This window comes from Pezoporus occidentalis, unplaced genomic scaffold (assembly GCF_034315485.1).
Source record: "Pezoporus occidentalis ecotype Australia unplaced genomic scaffold, CSIRO_AGI_Poc_V1 ctg67, whole genome shotgun sequence".
In the NCBI taxonomy this organism is placed as follows: Eukaryota; Metazoa; Chordata; class Aves; order Psittaciformes; family Psittacidae; genus Pezoporus; species Pezoporus occidentalis.
The window spans coordinates 29,769-40,093 of NW_026916019.1; the positions used below are offsets into that span (position 1 = coordinate 29,769).

At 42.9% G+C, this 10,325-nt stretch overlaps 1 protein-coding gene across 1 annotated transcript; it reads left to right on the forward strand.

The window, feature by feature from the left end:
- Positions 1–782: 782 nt before the first annotated feature.
- On the forward strand, positions 783–7,421 carry ARMT1 (acidic residue methyltransferase 1). The gene is made up of 5 exons (XM_062640780.1): positions 783–941; positions 2,374–2,479; positions 2,994–3,235; positions 4,667–4,832; positions 5,785–7,421. Exons 1-5 carry the CDS (start codon positions 892–894, stop codon positions 6,550–6,552), a joined length of 1,332 nt encoding a protein of 443 aa, XP_062496764.1. The 5' UTR covers positions 783–891; the 3' UTR covers positions 6,553–7,421.
- Positions 7,422–10,325: the final 2,904 nt, after the last annotated feature.

A 10,325-nucleotide genomic window follows, 5' to 3' on the forward strand; every position in this document is an offset into this window, starting at 1 on the left:
CAGGAAGCCAATCAGGAGGAGGAGGAGACGCCCCGCCTCCGCAGGAAGAAGGAGGAGGGCACCGCCCCCGCCCGAAGAGGCAGCCAGGCCCCCGGGCGGCTGACGGGCGCACCTAGAGGGCGAGGGGAGGTACCGCAGCCAGGCCGAGCGTTCCCAAGATGGGGCCCGGACCCCAGTTCCACAACACTCGGCTGCCGCCGCAGCCGCGCCATCGCTGAGAGGTGCATCGCTGCGGCCTCGCAGTACAAAACTACGGGGTGGGGGGGCAGTGAGCGGCTCAGCAGCCTGCCTACGCTGGCAGCAGCAGCCCGGGGCGGAGGAAGGGACGGGGCAGGAAATCTACCCCCACCACTCCTACCATGGAGAGGGCTCTTTCTCTCCCCTGGACCTGCCTCCCCTCCCTCGGCCCACGACCGTGCCCGCGAGGGGAAGCAGAGCCCCCCACTCGCGGCACTATCGGGGCCGCGGACAGGGCGGCTTAAGCCAGGCCGAGTGGCCCATATCCTCCCGCAGGGGCTACGGACAGGCCTAGCCCCGGGCGGCCGTGCCGCCGTCGCCGGCCGGGGGCTAGTGTCTCAGTAGGGGCCACAGAGCGCCCTCCCCCTGCGCAGGGCCCCATGGCGGCTGGGACCGGCGGCGGGCACCCGTCAAAGGCAGCCGCGCCGTCGCCGTCCCGCCCTTCCCCCTCCCCCTGTCTCCCTCCCCGCGGCGCGCTCCCGCCCGCCGCCCGCCCACCGCCCGCCGAGCTCCGCCAGGGCGCGCGGGCCGCCAGGCCCCGCCCGCCCGTCCGTCGCCGTGCCGCGCGCCGGGCGCGGCTGGCTTACCAATAACGTCCGGCTGCCTCGCCCCACTTCCGGGGGGTGGTGCAGCAGTAAGCGGGGGCGGAGCAAGATGGCGGCGGTAACGGTGTTACCGGTCTCCCTCTCGGCCAGGTTTAAGGGGTCCGTTATGGCCTGCGGGGTGGCGGGTCAGGAGGGAGCTGAGGGGGCGGCTGCTGCTCCCCTGGCCGGGGGGGCGGCTGCTGCCGCCGCCGCCGCCTCAGGGCGCAGGGTCCCGGGCCCGTCGGCTGGGGCCTCTAGCCTAGCGGTGGGTGCTGCTTCTCGGCGTACTTGTGCGGGCGGTAGGTGGCGCCGTGGTGCAGGGGCAGGCGCCTTCGCCGGCTTGGCAACGGTCCCGGTCACGCTCAGCGCCGCGGCTTCCCTGTGTTAGCGGCCAGGAGGGCGCCGGTGGTGGTTGCGCTTGTGTCAGGTTTCTTCGGCTGCGCTGTTCAGCTGCGTGTAGCCGTCCGGCCCGAGGCAGTATGGCCTGGCTACGGGTCCCGGAGCAGAAATCTTCAAGTAAAAAATTATTCTTCGGGCGGGGTTACAGCTGTCGGTTGGGCTGGTCACGTTTTGCTCGCTGTGATCCTCACGTGTGAGCCATGTGTGGGGAATGCTAAGTCACGTATGCAGTGGAGAGCAAGTAATGCTGGTACGCTTAAACTTTGAACAAGCATCTGTGCTTTTAAGTTTCCTTGACTTCATATCTGGGTAACAGAGCAATTAGAGAATGTATTTTATCCTAGAATTAACTGTAATTTTCACTCTTTTACACGCCTAGTCATTTAGCATTTCCTTAGCTGAAAACGCTTGCGTTTATCTCTTCAAAAGTAGACTTAAGAACCTGACCAGTTTGGTTGGTTTTTATTGGTGTCTGCTGCTTTAAAGGCACATAAGCTTACTTTAAGACTGTCGCGGTTTAACCCCAGCCGGCAACTAAGCACCATGCAGCTGCTCACTCCTTCCCCCCTGCGGCGGGAATGAGGGGAAGAGATTTGGGTAGAAGTGAGAAAACTCGTGAGTTGAGATAATGACAGTTTGTTTCATAATTGAAATAACATACTAATAAATTTTAATGAAAAGGAAAATAACAGAAATAAAGCCTAAGAAAAACAAGTGATGTAAATAAATCAACAGTTGCTCACCACCAACTGACTGATGCCCAGCCAGTCCCCAAGCAGCGGGTCCCCTGCCCAGCCTCCCCTCTAGTTTACTGCTGAGCATAATGCCGTGTGGTGTGGGATATCCCAGGAGTCATCTGGGGCCAACTGTGCTGTCTTCTTGTGTACCCCCAGCCTGCTCACTGGCGGGATGGTGAGAGGCAGAAAATCCCTTGACTGTGTGAGCTCTGCTCAGAAATAACTTAAATCATCCCTGTATTATCAGTCACTGTTTTCAACACAAATACAAAACTTAGCCCCATATCAATTACTGTGAAGAAAATTAACTCTGCCCCAGCTGAACCCAGCAGAAAGACCTTGCATTTATTTTTAAAGAATGGACGATATTTCATCATTTCTTCTTTATAATAAAATTTTGATCATCTCTTTTTTAGATCCTTTGCATATTTTACAGTTAAAGACAGACTGCCCCAGATCCTCACAAGAGTTATTGATACTCTGCATCGACATAAAAATGAATTTTTTGAAGAACATGGTGAGGTAAGAATAAGGTCTTTTTTTTTCTCTGAGTTTTTTTTTTTCTCCACTAACTTGAGACCCCTTTTCTGCCTTGTTTTTACTGGTTTCTTACTACAGTCGTTACTTACCTGTCTTAATCTTTTTTTTTTTTTTTTTTAGTTATTGTCTCTTATGCTATTTTCCATTAATTTTGTAACTCATCTTTCTGTCTAACCTTTTTCTGATGTGTCTGTTCTGCATTCCTTCACTTTCTCAGGTTACCGTCTTGATGCAGTGTTAACGGGCGGTAGCATCTTCTGAACATGGCAGTGTTTCAGTTCTCTCTTCCCCTCTAATAAGCCAAAAGCTAACTCTAAAAAGAAGTCCCATATGCCATTCATTTTAGGATATTGGGTGTAAAATGAGCTTCATTCACCAAAATGTGTTTGTATTTGGCAATTAAAACTTATCACTTATATCTTTCAGGAAAAATTGATCTGTGTCTCTACAGGAATGAATATTGAGAATAGGAATTTTTGTTCTCCACTTATTTCAGAAGGGTGTGGAAGCGGAGAAGAGAGCTATATCTTTCCTCTCCAAGCTGCGGAATGAACTGCAAACAGACAAACCAGTGACCCCTTTAGAAGATGAGCTGCCTGATGCTGCTCTGTGGAACCAGTACCTAGACTACCAACGAAATTTAGCAAATGGGAGTGGAGAACTGAGTTGGTTTCAGTCCCCTTGGTTATTTGTAGAGTGTTACATGTATCGAAGAATTCATGCAGCATTAGCACAGAAGTAAGTATTTACTAGCTTGGTATATTACTCCTCAAAAAATATCATTCTTTCCCATTTTTATTTGAGGAGAAAGGAAGACAGCTGGGAATAAGATAAAATCTTAAACTTTTACAGTATTCCTTGTCCCTTATCTTGCACCTCAGATATAAAATGAATACTTCTTCCATGCAGCAGAATTTGAAGCTTATTAGTTGGATTTTTTTATGCTTCAGCATCTGTGACTTGGTCTACATGAAAACTCTTAAGCTTAACTATATAGCTGGACCTTCTTGCAGATTAATGTGCATTGACATATGAAAGTTATTTAGCATTTCTAAAAGGTCTGTAAGTCTAAAATTGTTTCTTAAGACATATGTTAGCCTGAAACACAGAATGTGAGAGCCACTCATCTGCTGGGCATTCTCATTTGTTTTGCTGCTCAGAATCTGAAATTACTGTTTGAGAACTGTCTCTTATAGCAGTAGCCCCACCTTAAGCAGCCCCTGTTCATTCTACACCATCTTCTTAATTACAGCAGTGTTTGCAGACTATGTGTTGCATCGAAATTTGGGAGCTGATCCTGGTTAAAAATAACTTGCTGTGCTGGTACTGTGGAGAGGTGCCAGTACAATGTAATGGGGGAGGAATGAGCAGTTTTAAGTTCCCATGGCTGTCAAGAAAAAAAATAATTGAAAGCTCCATGTGTACTGTATTTGCCCTTAGTATTACAGAGTTGCAAACACAGTTATGGGATCCTGTTTCCACTGGTGTGTTGCGTAATTTGAACTCTTGTACCAAAAGCTTCAAATATGAGATGGATCTTCTGGATTACAGTTGAAGAACTCGACAGATACTTTTCATTAGTAAGCTCTAAATTGCTTCATCTCTGTTACTTAGCTTCTCGTAAGCATATGCTTGGAAGGAAGTTCAGTCGTGTAAAAAGGTGTACGTGCAAATACGTCTCAATAAATGAGTGTATTTCAAACAAGAATTGAATTGTTTTATCATCTTTGTCATGTTAATTTTCTAGTCCTAGTTAAAAACTTCTGTAAGAGTAACTTCATATCACTGTAAGAGACCTTGGTATGGGAAGTACATTTCAGCACACCCTAAAATTGGGCCAGCAATTCACTGTGTCTGAAGACTAGAGTTCAGAATTTTCCCTGTATATGTGCAGTTCCCGAAATTGTTGTGAGTGAACACTTGTTCACTTTCAGAATATATTGCTAGAAATATAAGGATGTCTCATATACTGTCTGTTTCAGTGAGACATGATACCAGGCTGTAATTGAGATGCGTGAAAGTCTAGTATGACAAATCAGATGTGGAAAATCTAGCTAGAGCTCATAGTACGGCCTGAAAAAGCTGAGCTTCAGGCTTGCATTTTTAAATATATTTCGTGTGCTATTGGAAAACGTTGCAAGTATGTTAATATATTTGTTCTTTTTTTAGCCCACCTATTGAGAACTTCGACGTCTTTAAGGAAGGAAAGGCTCAAAATTTCTTCGAATCCCAAGAGGCTGTTATTGCCTTATGCACTTACTTTCAGGAACTTCTTAAAAACATCAAGGATCTAGATGAAAAGCAACTTCAGGAGGAACTTTTTAAGCTATTGCAGGTAAAGTAGTAGTGTTTAGCCTAAGAATTTAAAGTATGTCTTCTGTGTATCAAACAAAAATTTGAGGCTGTAAAGAATCTGAGCGTCATAAGGCAGTTAAAATATGGCTCGTGTGTGTAAAATGTAGTGAAATCCTGGCAGCCGTACTGTATTGCTGCTACTCTGGAATTTTTTAAATTTTAGTTACTTTTATTAAATGTGACATTTTCATTATACTGCTGTTCTTCATTGTGTATTTGAAAACCCAGTTTATTGTCTTTAGCTCTCCCTCTAAAATGCTTTAAATCAAGTTCCAGGTACTTATTTGTTATTTAACTGTAAAATTTTAAACCAGTTCGTTTTATTGACACTAAAAATTTTTAAAGTTCTTTGGAAAATAAAGTTAGAAGTCGGTCAGGGCCAGAAGTGGGGTAAAAGCTTTGTAACTGTATTATTCTTGGAAAATAATGCTTTGGGTAGAATATGAAATAGTGTAGGATTACAAGGAAGTCCATTAGCTGGCAACAGTGCACAATAAGTATTTGGTGAATCTTTATTAAGACCTCATCAGTGTGTATTTTAAATACTTGGCAGCATGCAATAAGGAAACAACTCCTTCTTCTGTATCCTCACTGATATTTTCTGGAATTACAGTATGGAGAATATTTGTGTTTTAAGCTTTATGATCTCCCTATTGATGTTGATCTAAATTTTCCATATTTGTCATTGCTGATGCATGTTTCTAATGCCTGCATAAATACAGTGCGTTGGTTGGTTTATTCCACAAAATCTTGTCTGTAATAAGATTTCAGTACCAGAAGTTGGATTTTATTAAAGCTTGGAGAAAAATGCGGAGTTACAGCCTTCATGACCCTAAAATGAAAACAAACAAACAAAATCTTTACTGTACGTGTAGTTTAGAATGTAACTACAGTGAGACTTAGCAAATGTTTTTGGTTTTTCCTCCTTCCAGGTGTCACTGTGGGGCAATAAGTGCGACCTTTCATTTTCAGCCGGTGAAGACAGCTCTCAGAAATCTAGTCCTTTACAATCCCTGGAAAACCTGTTACCTTACATTGTGGTGAATGATATGGAGAAAATTTGGTCGCTATTTGTAAATGCCAAAAAAAGAAATACAGAAAAAAGTAATGTTAGAGTTGACATAGTCCTGGATAATGCCGGATTTGAACTTGTGAGTGATTTTGTGTTGGCTGACTTCCTGTTATCGTCAAAGCTAGCTGATGAAGTCCATTTTCATGGAAAAAGTATTCCATGGTATGTTTCAGATACCACAAAGCATGATTTTAACTGGACTGTTAAACAATTGCAGTCAGCTAATCATATGTGGATGTCTAGATGTGGGATAAACTGGGAGGGCAATTTGAAAAAGGGAGTTTGGGTTTACCATGATCACATGTTTTGGACTTTGCCACATGACTTTTCGAGTATGGCTGGAGTTGCTCCTGACTTGTATGCTGATCTACAGAAGTCAAACTTGATTTTTTTCAAAGGTGATCTAAACTATAGAAAATTAACAGGAGATAGAAAATGGGAGTATACTGTTCCGTTCCATCAAGCCTTGAACGAGTTTCATCCTGCACCTCTCTGTAGTTTGAGAACACTGAAATCTGATACTCAGGTTGGCCTAAAACCTGGCCAGGGGGAAGAAATTCAGGCTTCTGAACATGAATGGATGGTAAGTGGAAAATACGGGGTAGTTCAGATTGATGCTGCTCTCTAGTTAAATGGTTCCTAACATTCTGAAAAAGAGATTCAGTCTGAGTTTTAACTACTTTGTTCCATGCTTGGGTTCAGCAAAGATTCTTTTTTGTTAGCATTTTTTGCTCCCAAGTGATTTGTTGTTTTTGTTCCACAAGACTTTAATGTGGTGCAGAAATTTACAAACTGTCTTTTAGACATAAATCAATCTGCATTTCAATGTATTTTGCTTTCCTAGTGTCCAGTGTCAGCAGATGTTTAAGATGAACATTTAGTTGCCCATAATACTTTTTCCTTCATCAGTGAGTATGAGAGTTTATGGCTAAGAAGTGAAAAATCTGCTTCAGAAACCATTTCTGCAATCCCATATTAGCATGTTTGCACTTATTTCAGGATAATTTGTGGTCAACATGCCATGCATTGCATGAAAGTTAATATTCTGGAGAATGCACAAATTAATTCCAGCTAAATTCTTTGCAAGCCATTACAGGATCGTGTTTTAAAATTGAGAACTCAGTTGACTTTTGTCAAGTTTTTATTACATAAATTTTACTTGCTTCTTGTGTCCGCGGACAAACAACTTTTGATGTTTTCAGTGTAATTTGCTGTACGTTAAGAGAAGAGTCCTTGGATGATACCTTGTAAATATTAATCTAGAATTTGAAGCTTGAATTTTAATTTTAAAATGCAAGTGGATGTTGCCAGGAGGGGAGTTTTCCCATCTGGTAGGCAGATGAGTGGGAGGAAGGACCATGTCATTTTAAGCATATGGAAGTTACTGTTCATCTAAGAACTTCTACCAAGGAAAGCACACAATCCCTCACCCCCCAAACCAACCAACATACCCAACCAGTTACATTAATTTTAGGTTTAATAAAGATTTGAATTAAAGGTGGCCTGTCAGCAGTGTTCTTCTGTTGTGATAATTCTCTTTATTTGTCAAATGTTTTGTTTTTAAGAAGGATGACATAATTTTCATGGGGGTACTACAATCCCATTTGCACTGAGAAGTATATGCTAGAGAAGCATACGCCATAGAGGGTTGTTGAGATGTTTGCTGCTAGTTGGAGTTGTTAGATGTCCATTTCTTCTCTTCTAGCCTGGTCTCAAATTGCTCAGATTTTTTTTTTTTTTAAGACAGAGGTAGCTTAGTGAAAAAAATAGGTTCTGTCAAGTCTTAAAGTACTTCTGTGGTTTGAAATAGGGGACTGAGGAAATGCCCATGATAGCCACAGGTTTGTTACAAAATGGCAGAATTACCCATGGAGTCTGACTGGGTTATGCTCTTGTCTGGAGCTCCTGAAATGAAGTAACTTGCCCCTGGTGGCCAACGGGGCTATGGCATAGAGAACAAGAGTAGAGCAGAGAAACTTTCATCTTACATGTGTCTTACACAGTGAGGAGGAAGGCACAGAAGTGGCCTTAATTATGTTCTCGAAGTGGTGCTATGGCAAGGGAATTGGGATGACTGTGTGGTAGAAAGTGGATTTAGAGATTTTTGCACTTAATGGTTACTCAAAAACAAGGGTAAGCATTGGCAGGGCTGAAGAAGTGTGTATGGGAAGGTGGGGCAGTATTTTGTACCTATTTGGCGCTGAAAATGGAAGTTGGATTCCCCTTCTGGTCAGTGAAATCACTGGCAAAGCACATCTGAAGTGGAGAGAATTGGCTGCTGCTTCTTCTGTTCATATAGTGAAGATCTATACAGTGGGTAAATATGCTCGAGCTTCTGATGACTTTGTGTTCTTACATCTGAAAGTAAACTTGCAAGATCAAATATTCAAAATATAAGATGCTTGGAATTTCAGGAGGCAATGTTATATTGTAGGTAGGGTTCTACTTTTGAGACCCAGGTTCTTATCTCCTTTGTATCTCTGGGTTAGTACTCCTAAAGAATGAAATCATGCTTATCCTTAGGCACCTGATTGAACTGCAAAAATTAGAAATCCAGCCAAGAGAGCTGAAAGGCAGACTGCTGAAGGTCTCTCTGACTGGAGAGAGCTCAGGGGGGCTCATCTTCGGAGCTTCTATCAAATACATAAATGACATGATGAATTGGGGCACTGGAGCCTCAGTTTTCCATCTGTGAAAATGCTGTTAACTTGTTTCAAATGCACTTTAAAGCAGCAACTTTGGGTCAAGAACAGAGGGATGGAAGTTGTGGAATATGTGCAATTGAAAGCTTTCTGCCTTGGTCAGAGAGACAAAATGATTAGGGGAAGAAATCTACTTTGCCTGTGGACAGATTGTTTGTAAGGTGCTGTCTTAACTTGCTGGAGAGGCTTAGAAGTGTGTAATGAGCAAGAAGACAAAGCATTGTTTCACTGTTGAGGCCACCCTTGAAGAATAGATTTGCCTCTTGTTACAATCCTTACACATGCAGAGAAACTTGGTTTCATTTTTCACTGGTTATTAATCTGTGCCCAGGTTGCTTTCAAACTGTTAATTCTGGGAACTCACAATGCAGATCAGTGAAAATAAATACGAAGTTACGATAAGTAGAATCCTACAAAATGCTAAATCACCTAGGAGATGCAGCAGTATTCACTTGGTATTACCAACCATCCCCTTGGAGAGTGTTGCGTTGATGTTTGTGAGGAAGCAGGATGGTGATTTCATGAGTACTATCAGTATCAGGGTTTTAACCCAGCCAGCAAGAAGCCCCACGCAGCTGCTCACTCACTCCCCTTCAATGGGGTGGGGAAGAGAATCAGAAGAGCGAAAGTGAGAAAACTCATGGGTTGAGGTAAAGACAAATTCATAGGTAAAGCAAAAGCTGCACACACAAGCAGAGCAAAACCAGGAATACATTCACCATTTTGCATTGTCAGTTAGGTGTTCAGTCATCTCCAGGACAGCAGGGCTCCATTCAAGTGCAATGGTTACTTGGGAAGGCAGATGCCATGACTGAACTTTCCCTGTTCTTCCTTCTTCTCCCAGCTTTTAAATGCTGACCATGACACCATGTGGTGTTGGACACCCGTTTGGTCAGTTGGGGTCAGCTGTCCTGGCTGTGTCACCTCCAACTTCTTGTGCACCCTCAGCCTGCTTGCTGCTGGAGTGGTATGAGATGCACAAAAGGCTTTGGCTGTGTGTGAGCTCTGCTCAGCAGTAATTAAAACATCCCTGTGCTATCAGCACTATTTCCTGTGTGAATCCAAAACATAGCCCCATGTATCAGCTACTGGGAAGAAAATTAACTCTATCCCAGACCAAACTAGTGAAACTGTAGGACGTGTAATTTTAGATTAGCATTTGAATTAACATTCATATACAGAGAATTTCCAAGATAACTGCATAAATTGAATTTAGACTTTCAAAGATTTTATATCTGGTTTAAGTTCCCCAAACTCAAAATGACTTAATATGTCAGCAGCAGCTTTCAAAAAAAGAAACTCCTAGATTTTCAAGGAAAATAATTCCATATAAATTGTCCAGACTTTTTAGGTTTTTTACCATACTTTTTTTTTTTTTTTCAACAGGTGCAGGTATCATTTAATGAATCATTTGTCTTTGTTTTCATTTAACATTGTACACTTTATGCTGATGTTCTGAGCTGGAAAGCAGCTGTGCAAAATGTTCTGAGTCCTCTCCCCAATGTCTCCATATGTAGTGAGAGGTATGTTAGTCTGTGCATAAAGTATGTTTAACCAAATTTAACCGTATTTTAATTTAAACCAATTTTAATTTTAACCAATTTTTAACCATATTTGCTTACATGGACATTATCTTTGTACTCCTCTTGTTTCTGCCTCACTAAAACATAGCTTGTATTTTAGATACAATGCTTGAATT